Below are 23,973 nucleotides of genomic sequence, written 5' to 3' on the forward strand. Positions count from 1 at the left end.
AGATCAGGGGTCTTCAACTAAAATTGGTGGAGGTCCAGTAAATGAACCCTCCGCACCAGCCGAGGTCCGGACGTAAAAACATAAATCGACTGCTTTCGCCAGACTAAAGAAATTAGTCTAAATATTTGTTTTATTGAACAAAATATAGTGTTATCAAGCATATTGAATAATGTTTCTTCATATGTATAAGCATAAATAATCCTTCACAAAATGGATTTCATTTTAAAGCTGTTCTGTTACTGTATGTCCTTTCAGTTGCTTGGTACAAAATATCTAAATTTATCCAGTAACAATGTCTGACAAAAATATGAAGGGAACAGTGCAAAATGCATTCATCTCTAAATCTGCAAAACACACATTCATTTCCACATAACAACTTAATAGGAAAACTAACATGCACTTTTCTGCTAAACTGAGAATTACAATCACAATCAATGAATACAAACCTCTCTGGCTTAATCAAATCATATCACACGTTACCTTCATTCTCATTTATTGTCTGTACTTAACTAAGTTCTGCTTAGCTGCTTCAAGTTGCACTGGTAAAAGATCATCATCAATATCATTCATAAACACAAACAGGTAAAAGTAAACTGCCAGTTTTGGAAAACTGAAAAAGTGCAGGAAAACATTTCTCTCTTAATTTGTACTGTTCCTTCAAGTTTATAAAAATGTAAATAAGTTCAAAAGACGAAAGAATAAAAAGTCCTAGTCAAAAAAACTATGCTCATTGATCATTCTTGACATGTTTTTACTTTTGATAATGTTAACTGTTGAGAATGCTGACTCGCAACTATACGTTGAGCCAAAAATGCAGCATCCACGCACTCCTTTACTATTTTCCCATCTGTAAAGGGCTTGTTATGCTTTCCTTAAATCCACTGTATTTTCAGTGAACATTCATAGATGGCTCGATGACGCATAGCTCGTTGTTTGGCAATGAGTGAGTGTGGGTCGCTCATACTGGGCTTTTAGTTCATTTATTTTTCGCACCCTTACCTCGGACTGCTGAGGGTAAGTTTCTTCAAAGTGTCTTTGTTTAGTTTCGTAATGGTGTTTAATGTCCCCACTTTTGACAACCGCAACAGACTCGCAAGCAAGATTAGGCTCTCTGCTTTCTTCCCAGCACACCTGTCTGTGAATGTTCGCGCTGGCTCCGCACTCGAAACCTGTGTTGATGTAGGACCCATATAGCGCTACTGGGCTGACCATATATGTGCCTGATATAAATAGGATTTTATAATAACGTTAAATAGCGTTTGCTATTTATGTATTTTGTGTTAAAAGTCTTTGCGGTCCGGATGGACGCATCTCGCGGTCCGGATTCGGACCGGGGTCCGCCAGTTGGGGACCCCTGCTCTAGATGATTGTTTGATTTTCATACCATAATGTGTAGCTATATAAAATTAATCAGTTGAGTGCGTTTATTTAATTTTACAGGTCGCATTTGCAAGTAAAAATAAATGCATGAAGCAGAAAAAAGATTTATTCGAAAAACGAATACCATTTTAATCTGGTAAGGCAGAAAACATTCACGTGATTTTAAATAGATCACTAAAAGTCGAAAAATGCATGGAGATGAATTTCTGAATCTATGGAAATCTATGGAAGGTGCTTTGAAAGTTGCGGCAGTCGAGTTTTCTGCGCGGTTTTAGAATTGATGATATTATAGTTCATTTAAAAATGTTCTTACAAACTGACTGTATTCGTCAGAAAAACACCAAATAACTTATATTCTCTTAATGTCGCTGTTCTCTGTGCGTGTGGTGGTATGTGTTCCGTCCTCCACTCATGACAAAAGTGTGGCCGGCAAAATTAAAATTAATCTTACATTGATCTTTAAGAGTGTGCGCTTCGCCCGCGCACGCCCTTCGCCAGTGACACAGAATTTGCAAAAAGCACAATCGGCTAAAGTTTTAAATATAACATTGATTTTAAAAGTCAAAAGCATGGCGCAATCAAATGTGCTGCTGGTGGGCATGCAAATTTAATTTCTGTGCACTGAAGGCTTTATTTTTGAAAAGCGATTAAAGTGATATACCCCCTAATATGATTTTGCACATCCAACAACAACTATCATTACAAAGATAAAACTGCATGTTTACTCAATTATGGCTCAGACAATTCTCCTATCTCATGTTTATTTAGAAAATTATATTTTTAACTCTGCCTATTAAGTTATTGTCCGCAGTGCCGCTGCTAGCCATTTTGGTGCCCTAAGCATAATTCCTTTTAAATGCCCCCCACCCTGACCCTGAGTTTGTTTTTGCCAGTTTAATTTTTTTATTACCAAACATATAACATAATAGCAGAAAGTAAAATCTTTACAGCTTTAGCCAACACACATTACACATTTGAAAGTGCAAACTTTTATAGAATAGCAAAATAGAAATAATTACCAAACTTAAATTATCAAAATAATCCAGACATGTTTTTCCCATTTACAATGTCACTTTAAATAAATTACATTAAATAAACATCAATAAGTAAACAATAATACTCAATATTCTTAAATAAAACGATTCAGAGAACTAATGTTTGCTTCATATCATATATAATGACGTTTTATATTTATATATATTTAACGGTCAGGAATTGTTAGCCTATGTGCACTGACTGCTAACGTAAACTTTTACTGAGAAAGTATTAACCACCATCACGTCAAAATAAACCAATAAACTACTGCTCAATATCTAAAGAAACGTAGTAAAGAAAGTAAAAGCTGCGTCAGTTATTTGTAAAATGCATATGCATAGGTAATGTTTTACAGTAAAATCTCAATTTAGCTTGCACTGAGATTATAAATTATAACAACATAGTTTGTCATCACAGCAAGTTCGAGGCGCATTACGATTAGCAGCAGCTGCAGCCCATGCGCATTTCCCTTATTTAGGAATGATTAAACATGATGGACTTACCTGCAAGTGATGCACGGGCATCATCCCGCAGTTTCTTATTTTTTTATTTTTTCCGATCCTGACTCCTGCTGTCTTTTCGGGGCCATTTCCAAAAGTTGCCTACTGACTGTCCGTTTCTCAATCCTGCGCGAGGTCGCATATGCAGGCTGCATACGTCATCAAGCCTGGTTTATTTCAGGTAACTGAACATTACATTAGCAAGTCATAAGCATATTACAACAATTTACGATTAACTAAGAATAATAGTCAACTTTATAATCGTTAATATTACCAAATAAGAAAGTTTTGATGACGTATGCGCTTAGATATGCGACCTCTGCAGGCTGCAGCCTTCGGATTGAGCAACGGCCTCTGTCAAACTTAGTCAGGCGCCCGCGCGATCAACCGGCACGGACCATCAAAGGCTGGGGGGCATACTTTCTAGACTAGAGCAATTAAATTATCTCGTTCCCCCTTTTTTTGTAACATATACATGGATAAAAAGTGCCTAATAATATTTCTATAGGGTAATGAAATAATTTCAGCATTATAATTTTTTTTCATTAGGATATTATTTTTGGTGCCCTCTCAGCACGTGGTGCCCCACGCACAGCGCGTGATGCGCGTTATGGGAGCGGCGGGGCTGATTGTCCGTCTTAGAAATGCAATAGTTGTCAGCAGTCACTAAGCTAATATTTCCTTAAATAAAGCTCTTGCTGTCCTTTAGTATTAACACAAATATTTTTCATGAAACATACAATTTACAGATCAGCATGAATGCTGTTTAGTGGCATGTGAGATCTTACCTTGAAATGCCAAACTGTAGGGCTGTCGACTATTTGTGGTAACTTTGCATAGCAAACCCACCAAACTGATCCCAAACCAAAATGTTGTCTACTTACCCATATCCATATCCGCACAATCAAATTAAAAACCACCAGAACCGCCAAATATGTAATTGCATCTACTAGGTACGCTGGTACGCTGTTTTTTCAAAAGTGTCTCAATTTGACCTAACACATTCACAGTAGTTTTATATTAATTTACTTTACATTTTACTACAGTGTTAATAATTAAACGTGTACAATAAAAAAAAACAGAAAAGTGATGATGTGGGGCCCCCTCATGGGCCCATATGCCTGGCATACTCTGAGCCCCCCCCCCAACGGCGCCCCTGTCTAAACCTAATAAGTGAATAGTGTTTTCTACAACAATATTTTTATTGAACATTCAGAAATAATGTTTTATAAAATAATAAAATGCAATTTTTCTTTATCATTTACATAACAATCAAACAAGTCAATATAATAAACAGTTGTTGTTTTAAACATTGTGTGAACATTAAAACATGATATTGTCATAACGTTTAAAAATGGTAAAATGTAACATTCCTCTAACGTTCAGACAAAACAAAAACCTTCTTAGAACGTCCAAAAAAGCTGGACACTTTTTACGTTGGCAGAACGTTTTTTCTCTCAGGGAACGTTTTTATAACTTTTTTCTGTTAGCTGGGTTTTCTCCTCCTAGGAGTTTTTCCCCTGGACTAGCCAGGAGGGTTTTCTCCTAGGGTTTTTTTCATCCCCTGGAGAGTCCACCACCATTTGCTTAACTTAATACTTTACTGCAGTGGTCTCAAACTCCCGGCCCGCGGGCCATTTGCGCGCTTCATGATGTAGAAGATAACGGAATGCGTGATCGGATTTTAATTCCTTAACGGAACCTCACGTCAATCATACCATTGTCACCATGCGATTATTTAATCTGGTCTGGACTTTGTAGTGTTTGTCCAGAGAAGATTTGTTACTTCCGGGTGGATACTCAGCTGTTACTCAGAGAAGATCAAGCTGTGGATTCACCTCAGTCAAGTCACAGCATCTAATGGAGACACTGCATAGGGAGGCAGATGTAATGCAATGCATTTTAAACTACAGATAAGAAAAGAGCCATCAAAGTGCCCAGGTTAAGAAAAGAGAAAAGATGAGGAGAAATGTACAGAAAATAAAAGTATGTATACTGATATATATAATGAAGTATAATATATTATTATGTAGCTTACTATTCAATTACACATAGAGCAGTATTATTATTTTTTTCTGTCCAACTAGCTTATATAACATGGACTACCCATTCAAAAGTTATGGGATCACTTTCACTTATTAATATTTTCCCACATATAATAGAAAATTCATTAAAACAAAGAAAAATAACAAAGAACATAATGAAGTCAATACTATGACTGAAAACAATCCAAAATAAATCAGAACAGAAACGCTTCCTGGTGGTTATTTATTATAATAGTTTATAAATGTATACAGGACTTAAATTTGTTAGTGCAAGGTTATAATAGGTCTTAGTTAAGATAAGGTTAAGAAAAGATTTACTTAGGCTACTTTTATAAAATAATGTATATTAAAAAGATAAAACCACTGCTTATATGTTTTCAAGTATTATTATACATAAAATAATAGAAATTAAACATGACATTTACAGAAATATTGTACCTTTTTGAATGTTAAAATAGCTCTGTGGCCCCCCAATGAAATGTCTGTCTTAGAAATGGCCCCAAGCCAGTTTGAGTTTGAGGCTATGTCCACACGAAGCCGGTGCATTCCCTATCCGATCATTTTTTTTCCTTGCTCTAAAAAAATAATCCGTAAACACGAAACCACTGAAACCGTCTGAAAGCGGTGTAGTATATATGCCGGACCAGTATGGGGCGCTGTAATTTTGCCACAGATATACACTATACACGGAGAAGAAGATTTTGAGCATGCGCTTAACCAAGGTATGGTGTTGTCCATTATTGCTTGTTGGTCACCACAATTGCATAGAAGCAATAGATTTAGCTGTAATAAAGCTAGTAGGCTTTAGTAGCTTCTGTAGCACGAACACAATCACGTAGTCCGCCGTTATTGTTGTTGCGGTTACGTGTGACGCTTCCGACACGTGATGTGATGACGTTTTCGCTTCACAAAATATACGGATTGGCTGTACAGACGAAACCGCAAGGGTGTCGGTTTCAGATTTATCCAAAGGACCCGGTTTCAAAAAATAGCGGATTCAGTCTCCCAAAACGCCGGATCCGTGTGGATGAAACGCCAATACGATAACAAATTTATACGTATACAGTGATACGCGTCTCCGTGTGGACAGCCCCTGAGATTATAACATTATTACTACCGTAAAACTTCAAATAATAGCCGAGTCCCAAATAGACGCCTGTCTCTTTTAGACGCCTGGTGTGACGACAGGTTTGGGTAAATAAACGCCTGTCTCAAATAAAGGCCTGGTCTGTTTTTTAGTTTCGGGTTGTATTTAATCTTCTAAAACCCGTCAGATAGTCTGTTTAAGACAGTTCTATGGTGCAGATTGAACACGCTAAAGTTTTTTTTTTGCTTACCGGTAGATGTCACGTGACAGACGCAGTCGTTCCGTTACTCATCACCATGACAACACAACAAGCTTCGTCGCCAGGATTGAAGTGATGATGACAGTAGCGAAGTGGCAATCGGTAGAGTCAGGACTTTTCCCCGTGGGTCGGTAGTGTTTTGAGGCCGCTAATAATAGCCGGCTTTCAGTCTGTTGTCATGCATCCACTCCCGCCACACATTGTATTTCTCGCGTGGAAACACTATTTAACATATTTAATATGCTGCAGCGCCCAAAATGTATCTGGCCGCACTGCTCTCTCTCTCTATCAAGCCCGTGATCCCTAGAGTTCTAGTCGAGCGAGCCAACACAAAAAAAAGATAGAGGCTACACAATAGCCAATCAGAAAATAGCACTGTTGTATCTGGGTAAGATTTCACGCAACAACCAATGAAAAAACATATCCTTGTTTGCTTTATTTATACTGCCAATAATTTAAGACTGTTGTTATTACACGAACTAATTTGTTAAACACATTGAAATTAAAAATAAAACGTAATATGTGGTAACCTCCTGCTGTCATGCTGGAACAATTAAAATAAAAGCCTGTCTCTTATAGACGCCTGTCTCTTTTAGACGCCTGGTGTGATGATAGGTTTGGGAAAATAAAAGCCCGGGCTATTATTTGAAGTTTTACGGTATGCTCACTTTTCTATGCTTTTCCCTACATCTATTAATGTAAAGCTGCTTTGAAACAATTAACAATTGTGAAAAGCTACATAAATAAAATTGAATTGAAATTCACATTTTACATTGTATGATCCCAAAAAGAAGTGTTCAACAAGTCCTAAAACATGAAATATGATTCTCAACTTATTTGGCTTACAACTTTATTTTTGAGTGAAAAAGAATAGTCAATAAGAAACAAAATGTAGGGCCAACTTGAGTTTATAAATTGGGTTGTTGTTCCATACCAGGAAGAAGCAAGGGCTACATTCCTGAAACACCACAATACATATTTTTAGGAAGTTATTTAACCTGGATATGCAGGTTGAAGATTAGGTAAATAATAGTCAATTTGAATTTAATGTTAAATTAACTGTACTACAGTTAACCACAGAACCATCATGCTTACAAAGGGAAGACAATTCTTGCATTCTTCCTTGACTTTAACTTCCTTTAGATCATTTGTAAAACCATGCTTTTGTTGTCAATCACTGGCATACTGAGATCTGTCATCCTACATGTCCTTTTCATCCTTTTTGTTCTCCTCTTCCACAGTAAGCATGTAGTTGGCATCAGTGCTGGCACTGTGACTGTGTGTCCTTTGGATATTGCTCATGCCGACCCTTGCAGCAAGGCCTGAGGTGATAGATAAAGTACTATCAGTCTTGGTTTGTGCAATACTGCTGCGAGCTATGGCGTGAATTCTTCGCTCTAGACCACCAGTGTGATGTGGTGCTCTGTTGCCTGCATCCTGGGCTTTGCCCTCCAGGAAATAAGTAAGCATCTGTCCTTTGCCTTTTATGCTGACATTACCACGACACACCAGATCATAGTTGTTCTGAAGCAAGTGGTAGACATCCTCTGTAACCTGGAAAGAGGGCACATGCGTTAATAACTTGAAAAGCTTTTGTGGCAGACCTCACATGCTATGGACAAAGATTAAAACCAAATGTCTGTTACATACAGTACGTAACTTTGGTTCTCTGAAGAGGAAGCAAGAGAGCTAACAGTATAGGAACACCAGCAAGTGTTGATGATTGTCTGCAGACCATATATAAATGGGAATTCACTGGCTAATGACACTGGTGCCTCCTCTCTGAGACACTGCATCACCACTCATCAGATTTTGGCAATGAGAGAAAGTCGTAACCAAGCAGAACTGGCCAACTATGCAGTATTGTGTTCCCTATTCAGACCCTAAAAGTAAAAAACTGCTGAGCTTACTTAAAGGTGCAATATGTGGGAATTGTCGCTAGAGGGAGCCAACACAATCAAAACAATAACAATTACGTAGATTAATGATGCTCTGAAGCAGCATGGAATTATGGGATTTGTTGTCTTTAACTCAACCGCTGATGGCCATCAATCAGACGGGAATGAGAAATCATGTTGACGGAAACGGTAAAATAATCAAGTTTTATAAATGTGGCGTTTGATGACATCATTTTATTTCGTTATGTAAGGTTTCATGTTATGTTCAAAACGAAATTGTTAGTCATAGATGTTACAGTATTAGTCCAATTCGATGGTGTTTTAAAAACAGCACAGAATTAAGTGTTCATATCAACAAACTTATAATCTACAATGATTTTTCACATAATGTATTGAGAGTACAAATCTTATTGTGAGGTTATGATGTAAAATTATGATGGCTACACTGTAGCTGCTACGGTAACAAACTCTATCCAATACTGGATTTAGAAAATGTCTGAAAATTACCATTTTGACATGACACCATTGAATGTTACGTTATGTTATATTGTAGTACAATACCTCTTGATGTGCATTATATCATCCGTGTGAAAATGCACTGATAACAGTCTACACCCCAGCCAGCATGGGTTACATGTGGGCATGGGCTTCACATGGGCAATATATGTGGGTCCCATGTGGGTTTCCCTATGTGGGTCCCATATAGGTTTGCCCATGTGGGATACTAATGTGGGGCCATCAGAGGATGGGTACATTGTGGTCATAAAGGGATGAACATGGTCAGAAACAATACACAATGCTCAATTGGTACTAATGGGCCCAAAGTGTGCCAAGAAAATAACCCCCACACCATTACACCGTCACCACCAGCCTGAACCGTTGATACAAGGCAGGATGGATCCATGCTTTCATGTTGTTGACGCCAAGTTCTGACTCTACCATCTGAATGTCGCAGCAGAAATCAAGACTCATCAGACCAGGCAAGTTTGTCTAATCTTCTATTGTCCAATTTTGTGTGAATTGTAGCCTTAGTTTCCTGTTTTTAGCTGTCAGAAGTGGCACCCGGTGTGGTCTTCTGCTGCTGTAGCCCATCCGCCTCAAGTTTCGAAGTGTTGTGCGTTCAGAGATGCTCTTCTGTATATCTTGGTTGTAACGAGTGGTTATTTGAGTTACTGTTGCCTTTCTATCAGCTCGAACCAGGCTGGCGATTCTTCTCTGACCTTTGGCATCAACAAGGCATTTGCGCCCACAGAATTGCCACTCACTGGATATTTTCTCTTTTTGGACCATTCTCTGTAAACCCTTGAGATAGTTGTGTGTGAAAATCCCAGTAGATCAGCAGTTTCTGAAATACTCAGACCAGCTCGTCTGGCACCAACAACCATGCCACGCTCAAAGTCACTTAAATCACCTTTCTCTCCCATTCTGACGCTCGGTTTGAACTGCAGCAGATCGTCTTGACCATGTCTACATGTCTAAATGCATTTAGTTGCTGCCATGTGATGGGCTGATTAGACATTTGCATTAACGCGCAGTTGGACAGGTGTACCTAATAAAGTGGCCGGCGGATTCGGCCGAATACTGGGCTTTTTGAATCTTAGATTTTTTTTCCACCGAACCCTAAGCTTGCGCTACGCTGGTCGACGTCACATGGCCGTTGATTACACACATCAGGTGCTGACGTGGAGATAAGTGTTGTTTTTTTCCGGTGACCCTTAGGGGCGTTTCACATTTCGTGGACGCACCTGGAAAAACTAACGCATCGCATGGAGGGCTGGTGGTCTATGAAATTTCCCGGTAGATTTTTGGGTCCCACTCCGCCCCTGATCTGATCAGTATAAAACATTTTAAATAAAAATGCATTATGTTTGACATTTAACTCTTTCACCGCCAGCATTTTTAAAAAAAGGTTGCCAGCCAGCGCCAGCATTTTTCATGATTTTCACCAAAGTTTACTGCCTTCCAGAAAATTTTCTTCTTTAAATATATAAACATACAATATACCAAATGAAAGAACAGACCCTCTGCTCTCAAACAAAAAACACCGTTTCATCCTACCTTTAGTGGTTCTTTTGTAATCAGCTTTTGAATATGGGTAGGTTTCTGCAAAAACACCACATTTTGAGCAAAAAGCAGAGATAATTCAATTTTTGTGACGGACTTTTCATAGAGATCCCATTCAGAGCAATCTTTAAAACAGACATGGACATGCAGCCGCTTGCCATAGGGCAATACTTCCGGGTTTAAAAGTTGCGGAAGGGCGCCACCTGGTGGATAATAGCGGTATTGCGGAAAGACGGAAAATCTCGTCATTGGCGGGGAAGCGTTTTCTCTTAATTGACGAGATATCTCGTCAATGGCGGGGAAAGAGTTAAAGAGACAATGAGCAGTGAAAAGGAGTAGAAAGGAAATTCTCTATAAGAACGTGTAAGTTCAATGTGCCAAAACGAATTCAGAATCGAACAAAAATGACGATGATTGGATCTATCACCATGTTTGACGGCAATATTGAGGATTGGGGAACTTATGTTGAAAGAGTTGAATTGTATTGTAATGCTAATGCAGTTGCAGATGATAAAAATGTGGCTGTTTTGCTGAGTGTGATTGGTGCAAAAACGTACGGATTGCTTCGTAGCCTGTTAACCCCTGAAAAACCAGCGGATAAAACTTTCAAAGAAATCGTGGACATTTTACATGAACATTTGAAGCCCAAACCCCTAGTATTTGCAGAAAGGTTTAGATTTCATAAGCAAAATCAAGCCAAGGGAGAAAGTATTCCCGAATATATGGCAGAACTGCGTAGATCAGGGGTGTCAAACATACGGCCGAATACGGCCCGCAAAGGTGTCCAGTCCGGCCCGCGTGATGATTTATACAGTATTATAAAATATTATATACATATTTTAGGCGGATGTATAGTTCGTTTTTAATATGAGATACTTGCGGAAAACCGCAAAACGCGGAACAGACTAATCTTGCTGTTTTATGTTACCGCTCCACTAAAGATCCACCGATTTTGGTAATCCACTTCGTGTTTTCCTGCCCGCTCCGCAGCATCTCTGTGTCCACTCTTTGCCTGGAGAGCGAAGACAACAGTTTCCGAAGTTCGTTGCATTAACAGGTAGATTCATTACATTATATCAGTTGTTAAACCGCAGAAATAGTAATTATACAAAAAACACAGATGCCTTCAGAAAATATATACAGAGAACGGAAAGGGAGGCTGCTGAAGGCAGTTCAACATTGCAAACTTGGATTCAAAGCTTCATCAAGCCAGCAGGTAAATCATATTGAATATTTAGCAGATTGTCACAATTTAATTTGTGTTATTATATTTCCCATTATTATCACTTGTCTAAGTTGATGCTAGTAATATATAACACATCGTATTTATAATACTTTATTTGAAACCATAATAATAGTACCCCCTTTGTGCCACTGCCCCATCTAGCATTTTCATTTTCTAAATGACTGTTCTCATTTCAAATATATTCCAAAGAAAAGTGAATGGTTTATAAATAATTTTGTCATTAAGGTATACTTTTGTTAAGTTTCCATGCAAAGGAAGTAAAATTAAGGCTTTTCAACCTAAGGCCAGTGGGTTTTGTACAGATGCAAATTTGTGTGTATAGCATGTACAGTATGAGTGTGACTTATGAAATGTAGTTTTTACAGAGCTGTGTGTTTCACTAGTTTTCTTGCTAATTAATTAGTTTGTTTAGTTCATTTTGACACAATTATATGCACACTTAGGTTTAAAAAAAAAAAATCCGGCCCTCACATTGTGCCGTTATTTACCATCCGGCCCTCAGCCTAAAATTAGTTTGACACCCCTGACGTAGATTGTCTGAGCATTGTCAGTTTGGGGCTGGATTGGCAGACGCACTGAGAGACAGACTCGTATGTGGAATGCATAATGAGAGCACACAAAAAAGATTGCTGACAGAAATAGACCTGACATTAGAACGTGCATTGAACATTGCAGTATCAATGGAGACAGCAGCAAAAGATGCATTAGAATTGCAGCAAAAAGCAATAGAATGTGCAGCAAATAAAATGATACTGAAACCAGAGAAAAAGCAAAAAAGGTCACCGTTGTGGGAAAATGTCTCATGTTGAAAATGATTGTTGGTTCAAGGATAAGGAGTGTAGAAAGTGTCATAAAAAGGGGCACACTGAGAGAGTTTGTAAAACAGCCAAATGGAAGATGCACAAAGACAGAACTCATAAAGTGAAACGTAAAGCCGCTAATGTGCATAACGTGACTGAAAATGAAACAAATTCAAGCTCAAATACTGATGACCTTTCCTGTCTTGAACTGTACAAAATTAACGAGGCAGATCGTAGAGTCATTTGGCTCACTCCAGAAGTGTCAGGAGTTAAACTTAAAATGGAGTTAGATACTGGATCTGCTTTATCTGTCATCTCCACAACTGATTGTTCCCGCTGCAACAGACATCAGTGATATTAAAGACATATACTGGTGAAATGTGTCTCCAAAAGGGAAACTTAAAGTAAATGTAAAGTACAACGAGAACATGCAGCAGTTGGATCTGTACGTCCTGGAGAATGGGGGTCCAGCATTATTTGGATGTGAACGGTTGAGAAAAATACCATTAGACTGGCATGCCATAAAAAGCTTGAACATGTCATCTCAAGTCACTAACAAAGACACACAAAACACTCTTGCTCAGATTCTTGAAAATGCTGCACCAGTGTTTCAGAAAGGGATTGGAACGCTTAAAGGCATAAATGCAAGGCTTGAAGTGAAAGCGGACACTTCTCCCAAATTCCTAAAGGCTCGTCCACTACCCTATGCACTTCGTCCGAAGGTGGAGACAGAGCTTGACAACCTGGAGAAAACGGGCATCTTAAGAAAGGTGGAGAGGAGTTAGTGGGCAACACCCATAGTCCCAGTGATAAAAAAGACAAGACAGGGAGTGTGCGAATTTGTGGGGACTTTAACTGTCAATCCTGTTCTTCACACAGTACAGTATCCCCTGCCACGCATTGAAGATATATTTGCATCTCTGTCTGGTGGAGAATGCTTCACAAAAATTGACCTTGCTCAAGCCTACCTCCAAACGGAGATGGAGGACAATTCTAAGGAATTGGTGAACATTAACACACATAAAGGGCTCTACCAGTACAACCATCTTGTTTTTGGAATTGCAACAGCCCCAGCCTTGTGGCAGAAGGCAATGGACCAAGTGTAACAGGATATTCCAGGAACACAGTGTTACCTGGACGATATCATTGTGACAGGTAAAGACGACACAGAACACCTACATAACCCACAACAGGTGCTGATTCGACTCAGTGAATATGGACTAAGAGCAAATAAAGAAAAATGTGAGTTCTTCAAAAAAAGATCTCTTACTGCGGCCATGTGATCGACAAAGATGGTCTCCACAAGTCACAGGATAAAATTGAAGCTGTGTTAAATGCACCACGGCCGCAAAAGGTGTCTCAGCTCCGATCATATCTAGGACTTGTTAACTACCACAAGTTCCTTCCGAACATTTCTACTTTGCTACATCCTTTAAATGCATTGTAACAGACAAAAACACAAAAATTGTAAAAGAATTGGACAGAAAGTTGCACGCAAGCTTTTGAACAGACAAAAAGACTCATAAACTCTGATGTAGTGCTTGCACACTTCAACCCATCTATGCCATCAGACTTGCATGTGATGCATCACCAGATGAAATTGGTGCTGTGCTGTCACATAAGTTACCAGATGGCACAGAAAAACCTATAGCCTTCGCATCCAGATCGTTAACAGTAGCAGAACGTAATTATGCAAAAATAGACAGAGAAGCACTCAGCTTTGTCTGGGGTGTAAAAAAATTTAACCATTACCTGTATGGTCAAAAATTTACACTGGTCACAGACCATCAGCCCCTGGTCTCAATCTTCAACTGTAGGAAGTGTTATATGTTAGGTGTTATAACTAAGAATGACCAGTAGAGGTCAGTGGTGGTGTATGTATGAGTATGTCATGCACTAGCAAAGAAGTATACAGTGTGTATGTAAAAGACTGCACGAGCTGTGCGGGTCTGTGTTGTGTTGCTCTTACTTATATAAAGATAAGTTATAAACGAAATGACGTCTCTGTTCTTGAATGTAAGATACAACATATGGCGACGAGGATGAAGTTGGGACTGACATTCGTTCCTGTGTGAGAATTGGCAGGATTTTGGAGTGGAACCCCATATTTGCTGTTAGCTGTCGGCTACCACGTGAGAGGACTGGACGATAAAATGGCTGGCATGGTGGGAGCCGTGGCCCCGTTTGATAGTAAGTCGCAGTCGTGGGAGGAATATTGTGAGATTTTGAATCATTTCTTCGTGGCAAATGATGTGGAAGATCCAGGAAAAAAACGTGCCATATTGCTGAGTTGTGTTGGAGCACAGACATACACGATCATGAGGAATCTGCTGAGTCCTGAGAAACCAGGATCAAAGACTTATGACGAACTGGTGAGTTTGTTGACTAAGCACTTTAATCCGAGGCCTAGTGAAATAGTCCAGAGATGGAAATTTAATTCACGGAACAGGCGCTTGGATGAAAGTATAGCGGATTATGTGGCTGAGCTTAGGAAGCTAGCACAAGACTGTAACTTTGGCGACACGCTCACTGTCATGCTGAGAGACCGGTTAGTGTGCGGAGTCAATGATGATAGCATACAGCGGAGATTGTTAGCGGAGGATGGTCTGACGTTTGAGACGGCTTTGCGAAAAGCACAGGCTATTGAAGCGGCTAATAAGGATATGGCGGATTTGAACAGAGAGAGAGGACACGTGCACAGTACCACTGTTTTCAAGATGGATGCAAGAGAAAAGTGCACGTCAGGTGGTACGGGAACATGCTACCGTTGTGGTGGAAATAACCACGGACCAAAGGAATGTAAGTTTGCAGGGGAAAAATGTTACAATTGTGGCAAGATCGGACATTTGAAAAGAGTGTGTAGGATGAAAATTCGTGACTCTAAAGTTGATAAGGGTAAGAAAAATTCAAAATGGGGGAGAGGAAAATTGCAAAAAAGAGCAAATTATCTCCAAGACCAAGAAGAAGAGGAGCCTGGAGAGGAAGTATTCACCATGTACAGTATGGAGTCAGATATACCCCATGTATCCCCTATAACACAAATGTTGTCCGTAAATGAATGCTTAGTGAAATTTGAGATTGACACAGGTTGCAGTGTGACAGTTTTATCACAAGCAGAACATGCCAAATTGAATGCTAAAAAGAAACTACCTCTGATTATAAGCAAGGTCAACCTCAAAACTTACACAGGACAGCCAGTGAACATTCTGGGTACCACAAAAGTCAAAGTAAAATACAAAGGTATTACCAAAGAACTAACGGCAATCGTGGTGGCTGGAGCAGGACCAAATCTGCTGGGACGCGCATGGCTCACAGAGTTAAAACTCAGCTGGGAGAACATCAACCAAATAGAAAATAGTTCTGAGAGGTTACAAGACATTCTGAAGGCACATGAAACAGTTTTCAAAGAGGAACTGGGAACACTAAAAGGAACCAAGGCAAAGATTCATGTTTCCAGTGAGGCAAAACCCCGTTTTTTCAAGCCAAGGTCGTTGCCGTTTGCAATGAAAGAAAAGGTTAAAGTCGAGTTGGATCGCCTAATAAAGGAAAACATAATAGTGCCTGTGAAATTTTCAGACTGGGCAGCTCCAGTAGTGCCAGTATTAAAACCAGATGGTTCAGTGAGATTGTGTGGAGATTATAAAGTGACCATAAACAGAGAGTCTTCACTGGAACAGTATCCCATTCCAAGAGTGGAGGATATGTTTGCAGTTTTGTCGGGAGGAGACAAATTTAGCAAATTAGATATGAGTCATGCATATCAGCAAATTGTTTTGGATGAAGAGTCAAAACAGTATGTGACAGTAAATACTCACAAAGGTCTGTTTACCTACACCAGATTACCTTTTGGTGTCAGCTCAAGCCCAGCAATCTTCCAGAGGACCATGGAAGCCGTACTAAAAGACATTCCTAAAGTTGTGGTATACCTGGACGATATTTTGCTTACTGGGAAGGACGATTTGGAGCATTTGAGGACGCTAGACCAAGTGTTGTATCGGCTGGAGGAGGCCGGTCTGAGGTTAAAACGGGGAAAGTGCAACTTTATGGAAAAGGAAGTCACATTTCTTGGACATAGAGTGGATGCCACAGGGATTCATCCTGTCCCTGAAAAAGTTCAGGCAGTTAAAGAGGCACCAACACCAACTTCAGTAACAGAGCTTAAAGCTTACCTGGGACTGTTGAATTATTATAACCGTTTTCTGCCAAATCTCTCAACACTTTTAGCACCTCTGCACCAACTGTTAAAGAAAGATGTCCCCTGGTGTTGGAAAGCGGAACAAGAGACAGCTTTTCAGCAATCTAAAGAGTTACTGCAGTCAAATCAAGTTCTGGTACACTTTGATGCACAAAAAGAACTGATACTTGCCTGTGACGCTTCACCGTTTGGAATAGGAGCGGTGTTGGCACACCGGATGCCAGATGGAACAGAACGACCCATAGGGTTTGTTTCACGAACACTTTCAAAGGCTGAAAAAAACTACTCCCAGCTCGATAAAGAGGGACTTGCTGTAGTGTTTGGAGTAAAAAGGTTCCATAAGTACTTGTATGGACACAAATTTGTAATTTGTACAGATCATAAGCCTCTAATCAGTCTCTTAAATGAGCTCAGATCGGTGCCACAAATGGCCTCGCAACGCATAATGAGATGGGCCGTGCTGTTAGGTGCTTATGAATATGTGATTACATACAGAGCTGGAAAAGACAACGGAAATGCGGATGCTCTCAGCCGATTTCCCCTTCCAGAAAACCATGAGAAACTGAGTAAGCAGGAGCAAGTTTTCATGCTGGAAAAAGAGGTGAGCTCAATCACGACATCAGAAAATATCAAGTATTGGACTGCCAGAGATCCTGTACTGTCTAGAGTTCGTGAGTATGTTTTGAAAGGGTGGCCTGATCACAGTGATTTACCGGATTTTGCACCTTATAAGAAAAGACAGCAGGAGCTTAGTGTGCAAGATGGTTGTGTACTGTGGGGAGCACGCCTTATCATTCCTGAGAAAGGACGTGCAGTGATGTTAGACCAACTACATCAGTGTCATCCAGGGATGTCGAGGATGAAGGGCCTGGCGAGGAGCTACCTGTGGTGGCCTAACCTGGATGCGGACATAGAATCTAAAGTCCGAAGCTGCAAAATATGCCAGGAACAGAGAAAAGCTCCTGTATGTGCACCACTTCATCCGTGGGAGTGGCCTAGGAAACCCTGGAGACGGGTGCATATGGATTATGCTGGCCCCTTTATGGGTAAAATGTTTCTCATCTTAATAGATGCACATTCTAAGTGGATAGATGCATACCCCCTGAATTCAGCAACGACAGCTGTCACTCTCGAGTGTCTGAGGAATAGTTTCAGTGTGCACGGCATTCCTGAAGTCATGGTGTCAGACAATGCTCAGTGTTTCATGAGTGAGGCATGTAAAGAATTCATGTCCAGGAACGGAATAACACATGTGACTGCTGCTCCGTATCATCCGTCATCAAATGGCTTGGCTGAGCGAGCTGTACAGACTCTGAAGGACCTTTTAAAAAAATGCTCAGGGGAAACCATTGAGACCAAGTTACATCGGGCCTTGTTCAGTTATCGAATAACACCTGAGTCTACAACAGGTTTATCACCTGCAGAATTGATGATGGGCAGAAAGTTGAGATGCACACTCGACAGAATACATCCTGATCTCAACAACAAAATTGAAACAAAGCAACAGAGTCAGAAAGAGCATCATGATAAACATGCTAAGTCCAGATGTTTTGAAGTGGGAGACGCCGTGTATACCAGGAATTTTGCTTATGGACCAAAATGGGTGCAGGGAGAAATTACAGAGATCACAGGACCTGTATCATACAGAGTGAGTTTGGAAAATTCTCAAGTGGTACGTCGTCATGTCGACCAGTTGTTCAGTCGGCAACAGGAAGAGGTTTCAAGTTCTGAAATTGTTTCCCAAGCTGATATTCTGGATCAACCGCAAGAGCTGGTAGAAACTGTACATTCTGATGCCATAGACCCAGAACCAATAGTTACGAAACCAGAGTTGGTTGATACTGGACAGACAAAGCAGCCTGTGAGTTCACAAACGGGATGTGTAAGACGTTCAGTAAGAGAAAGAAAAGCACCGGAATATCTCAAAGACTTTGTGAAATCATAACACTAAAAAAGATGAACACATGAAAACATTTCAACATAAGGTGTTGAGCTGTGTCATAAAGTTATGTTAATGTTGTTTATAATACGTTTCTATATTTTATATGTTGGAAATTATTTCAGTGGTTGTTTTCATGTTAAGGGGGGAAGGATGTTATATGTTAGGTGTTATAACTAAGAATGACCAGTAGAGGTCAGTGGTGGTGTATGTATGAGTATGTCATGCACTAGCAAAGAAGTATACAGTGTGTATGTAAAAGACTGCACGAGCTGTGCGGGTCTGTGTTGTGTTGCTCTTACTTATATAAAGATAAGTTATAAACGAAATGACGTCTCTGTTCTTGAATGTAAGATACAACAGGAAGGGTGTGTCAGCGATGACATCAGCACGGCTGCAGCGATGGTCACTTTCCTTAGGTGCTCACCAATATGACATTGAGTACAAAAGCACCAAACTACACTGTAATGCTGACGGCTTATCACGCCTACCAATGAAGATGACAGAAAGGTCAGACACTGCAGATCAAGCTGATGTCTTCATACTACAATTGTAAGCCAGCTACCTGTAACAAATGCACAGATTCAGAAAGAGACCTGCAATGACCCAACACTGTCTAAGATCTATGAAATCACTGTCAGAGGATGGCCAACACATGGAAACTTACTCTATCCAGCATTTTCATGGAGGAGAAACCAACTATCTGTGTGCCAAGGAACCTTAATGTGTGGGTTACGAGTTGTGATTCCATCCAAATTGCGCAGCAAAATGCTACACACTCTGCATGAGGGACATTTGGGAACTGTAAAAATGAAAAACCTGGCACGCAGTTATATGTGGTGGCCAGGGATTTACAAACAGATGAGGATTTGACAAACGCTTGCCCTGGATGTCAAAAGGTTCAAAACTCATCAACGCTAGCTCTTCTCCATCCCTGGGAATGGCCTTCAACACCATGGCAAAGAGTACACATCGATTTTGCCGGCCTTTCAAAGACTGTTTCTAATTGCCGTGGATGCACACTCTAAGTGGCCCGAAGTTCTTCCAATGAAAACAACCACATCAGAAAAGACTGTTTCTGTACTAAGGACAATATTTGCTAGGAATGGGTTGCCAGAGCAGATATGTACTGACAATGGACGACAGTTCGTGTTAGATGAGTTTCAAAAATTCATGAAGCAGAACGGCATCAAACACATCACAGAAAGCGGTGGATAATGAAATTATTCCTCTACAACACAAGATAGACAACTTTTAAGTCATGTACAGAAGTGCAGTACACGCCACTGGCCAAACTCCTGCAATGATGTTCCTCAAGAGAAATTTGCGCTCTCGCTTGGACCTAATCAAACCTAATGTGAGGCGATATGACGAAAACAAACAATTTGCACAAATGAAGGAAAGGCCTACAAGTACCTTCCAGGTGGGCCAAGAGGTCTTAAGATGAGATTACAGGACGGAGAAGTGGCAACCAGGCAAAATCACCACTAGAACAGGTCCCTTGTCATACACAGTGAAAGTCGGTGACAACACCTGGAGACGTCATGCAGAACAGTTAGTGGACTATCAAGTGAAACCTGCTATTTCCCCTCTTTCTGATTCTAATAAAGAGGATAATGCTGTTGACATTTTACTTCTGCTTCAGTTGAAGTGAATAGCGCTAAACAGCATGAAGGCATGTCTGAGGTAACAAATTCAGTTGTGCCTGAATCACAGTTAAGTTCACAGAGACGCTACCCTGAAAGATGCAGGAAACTCCCACAGAGACTTCAAAAAATAAAAAAAATTTGGTAAACACTGTTATGCTGTAAATACTTGTGCATTACATGTTCTTAGTATTTTTAATCTAAGAAGGGAGGAGTTGTAATGTATGTTTAAGTTGAAGTAATGTTGTTGTTGCTGCATTACGCGTCTCGGTGTAGTTCTTTGAGTGTGCTTGCTACATACACAACAAAATTCATACTTTTTATTTGGTCAGCACTGGGGGGGGCACATAGGTGGCCAGGGACATGTCTACAGAGGCATGGGCCTCCCTTGGCCTCCGTGTAGAACTTACACTGCATGTTAAGTCAATCCTGCAGTGCAGTACGCCTGAATGGCACGGAATGAGTGAATTGAACGTTGCAGAGGGAAAGCAGGAGTTGAAAAATCTGAACTTTGGCGGATATTCGTGCCATGTTAACCAATCAGGGGCTTGCTCTAGTAGTGACGTGATTAAATGGAGTGAGAGGAGTCGCAGAAGCCCCTCCCATGACGCAAATTTCCACTTGAATGTCTCCAAACTAGAATTTCACACACAAATGAAGCTAGTAAACTCAAAATGTTCATTCTTATCTGTTTTGTAGCTTAACTTTTGACAAAATAATAACCGAGGAACCGCGAGCCAATGCCCAAGATGATGTCACACTACGTGAAGAGGGAGCACATAAATTTAAAGGGCAAGGCACATCTTGCTTTAGGTATGCAAGGGCTATAGTATCCACAATCCAATGGGACATACTCTGCTTGGTGACAGATTTCCCTTTCTGTTGGCCACCGTAACAGACAAAGAGCTGGTCTGAGGTTCTAAAGCTTTGCATTCTGTATACATATACATGTAGTGCACGAACATGACCATGACTGGCTTTGCCTCCTCCAAAGGCAGCGCATGCAAGTTCACCACCTGATCTCTAAAAGGAGTTGTTGGAACTTTGGGCACATAGCTGGGCTTAGTGGTCTCAGTGTTAAACGTCTGCCGCTGTGTTGAGCGAGCCTGGCATTAAAATGGCACAAAGGGACCTCAGATGCAGACAGGCGAGATGCGACAGGTGATGAGAGCCTAAACCGCCTTGGCAATTGATATACGAGACAGTCGCAGTGTTGTCTGGGAAAACTAATACGTATGAAAGGTCTAACCATGGAGTAAAAGTTCAAAAACACGCATGTGTAATGATCACACGGTGAACAATGCAAAGCCATGCTCTCCTCGGGACTCGGTCTTGAAGCTGAACGCTGAAGCTGTCTCATATGGAGCAGCTCGAGCGGTGTCACAGCCGCTGCTGCTGCCATATGTCCCAGGAGCTTCTGAAATTGTTTCAGCACAACCGCATTCTTGCTTTTGAGCGTATTCAGGCAAGTCAGTATTGACTGTTCATGCGCATCTGTTAGAAGTGCTGTTAAATTTGACCAAGTCCTGTTCCATCCTGAGAAAAGAGATCCTCTGTACGGGGCAAAGTTTGCTCTTTTCCCAGTTGACCCGAAGACCGGAGCGGAGAAACGGCCTGTGTCGGGGGTAGGGATGGGTACCGAAACCTGGTATTAAACTGGCCCCGGGGCTAAATTATGAAAGACCGTAGTATCAGTAAGATCTGACGCTATCGGTTCTGCTTTCGGTCCTGAAAGCAAAAAAATAAATAAATAAATAAATGTACTATGTATTCTTGCTTAATAATGTTTTCGTGCACAATTTATCTCACCAAACATTTCTAATTTGCGATCAAATCAAGACGTTTGTCTGTGAGATCAGAGAGATCTCTCATGCGCGCCGCGGAAGCTGTCTGTCACACACAACAACGAGCGTGGCGCACGGCCGCACGCAAATGTATAACACCACACAACTCCCGCTTAATTCAAAGAGTGACGATGGCGGATAGAGGAAAACGTTCAAAAGTGTGGTTATACTTCACAAGAGTTGATGCAGACAACGCTCGTTGTCATACAGGTAAGTTCAACAAGATGTTTGCATGTAAGGGCGGAAACACAAGCAATCTGTCAAAGCATCTTTCAGAAGTGCATTACGTGCAGTCAGAAACTGTCCCAATGCAAGGGCTGTGAACTTTTAAGCATGCAACCTTACCGAGCACTTGGTCTTTCAAGGTGCCAGCCTCAGAAGTCCGCGAAGAGAACTGAAATGAGACGGTCTAAACCTCGGAGGACCTATAATTTGCGTCACCTGCTGCACGCGCCCACCGCGCCTGTCAGGCATGTATGCTAAAATCATGTTGAATCAACGTTGTTCACCTCATTTAATATAAATGTACCTTCTCCCTAATTGGTTTGCTTACCTTACATTAAAATTCTGTTGATTTCTTTTGGGAGAAATGACGTTATGCATTCAAAATATGTTCTACTTGTTTTAAAATCCTAAATAAAGAAAAATCAGTATGTAAACATTTATTTGGCTAAATGCTCAGCACTTCAAGTTAGTTTAAAAAATAGCCTACATATAAATATCCTATTTAAAGTATTTTTTTCTGCAGCTTTCACGCTGGTGCATTAACAAATATATGTACATTATTTAGAAATGATATCCAGAAATTAATTTGTAATGATGAAATGCAGACACATAATTAACTTAATCATGTGAACATAGGTTCATGATCAAATGTTAACATTGGCCAAAGTACCGATAAGAATACCGTTAAAGTACCGGACCGTTAAGCAGTATCGGTAAGAGTAGTAATACCGTTAAAACCTTAACCATACCCATCCCTAGTCGGGGGGGATTGATACATGAAAGTACGTGTCCTTCAGGTCGATGGATGTGTATGACCGAATGCAGGGAAATATGCGTTTGGCCGTCAGCAGTTCAGCGTACGCAGGTCAAAGATCGGTCACAAGCAGACGGTTTTCTTGGGTACAATAAAGTAAGTCTGTAAAACCCTGACCTCATCTCGGCTGGAGGGACCAGCTCGATCTTGCTGTGATGCGTCCTTCTCCAGTAGGACAGCGATCTCCCCACGAAGTATGTGAGTGGTTGTAGAAGGCGCTTGCTGTCAAAATATGATTTATGACCCTGTCAATCACATTTGACTGGTGGGAGGGGCTATCAATAAACATCTGTACAAGCTGTCCAGTTTTGAGTGTCGTATTTTATGGGTTTTTAAGCAGCTGTCCGGAGCGTGTTTTTTTTGTGTCTGTGTGTGTGAGAGAATTCACAGCAGGGGCGGATTGTAAACTAGTGAGTTAGAGTCTTTTAAAACCGTGGTGGTAAAATGTAATACTGTCCACTCTGACAAAAATAAAAATTTTGCTTGTAACATCACAAATTATTTAATGGAATATTTAGTACGTGTAAAGATCCATGAATCTTTTCATGCACTGTATTCTATTGTTCACGCCAATAAAGCTTGCGCACCGGGGGTCCCAGTAGAGAACATACGCGGATGCGAGCTCATATCTGTTGTTTTAAAATAAATATTTTTTCTCATCTTTTGGGTTTGTTTTTAATTAATGTCTCCTTAAAACCATTTGTGAATATGTGTATATTATACAACAAACTTACATTGTCTGCTCTGACAAAAATAAAGTATTATTTTAGATTTTAGGTGAAGTGGCAGCGCATATTTTATGAAAAATACAGCTTGATCTAAATTTTTGTTTTTTACATCAAAAATTTCTTATAGACAATCAAGATTCAAATATTTTAGATGTATCTGGTTAAACCTAAATCTGATATTATCTATTGAACTATAGACTATAGTTTCTGATCAGATACAAACTTTCAGATGCTGTTCTTATGACCGTGTGTGTGTCTCTCTGTCACA

At 40.3% G+C, this 23,973-nt stretch overlaps 1 protein-coding gene across 1 annotated transcript in view; it reads right to left on the reverse strand.

Annotated features, from left to right (window-relative positions):
* Positions 1-7,506: 7,506 nt before the first annotated feature.
* adcy1b (adenylate cyclase 1b) overlaps positions 7,507-23,973 on the reverse strand; it is a 550,524-nt gene continuing 534,057 nt past the window's right edge. The window contains exon 20 of the mRNA XM_065272926.2: positions 7,507-7,860. Within this exon, the coding sequence (XP_065128998.1) occupies positions 7,507-7,860 (354 nt within the window). The remainder of the gene's footprint in view (positions 7,861-23,973) is intronic.

The sequence above is a fragment of the Paramisgurnus dabryanus genome, chromosome 6 (genome assembly GCF_030506205.2).
Source record: "Paramisgurnus dabryanus chromosome 6, PD_genome_1.1, whole genome shotgun sequence".
Taxonomy (NCBI): Eukaryota; Metazoa; Chordata; class Actinopteri; order Cypriniformes; family Cobitidae; genus Paramisgurnus; species Paramisgurnus dabryanus.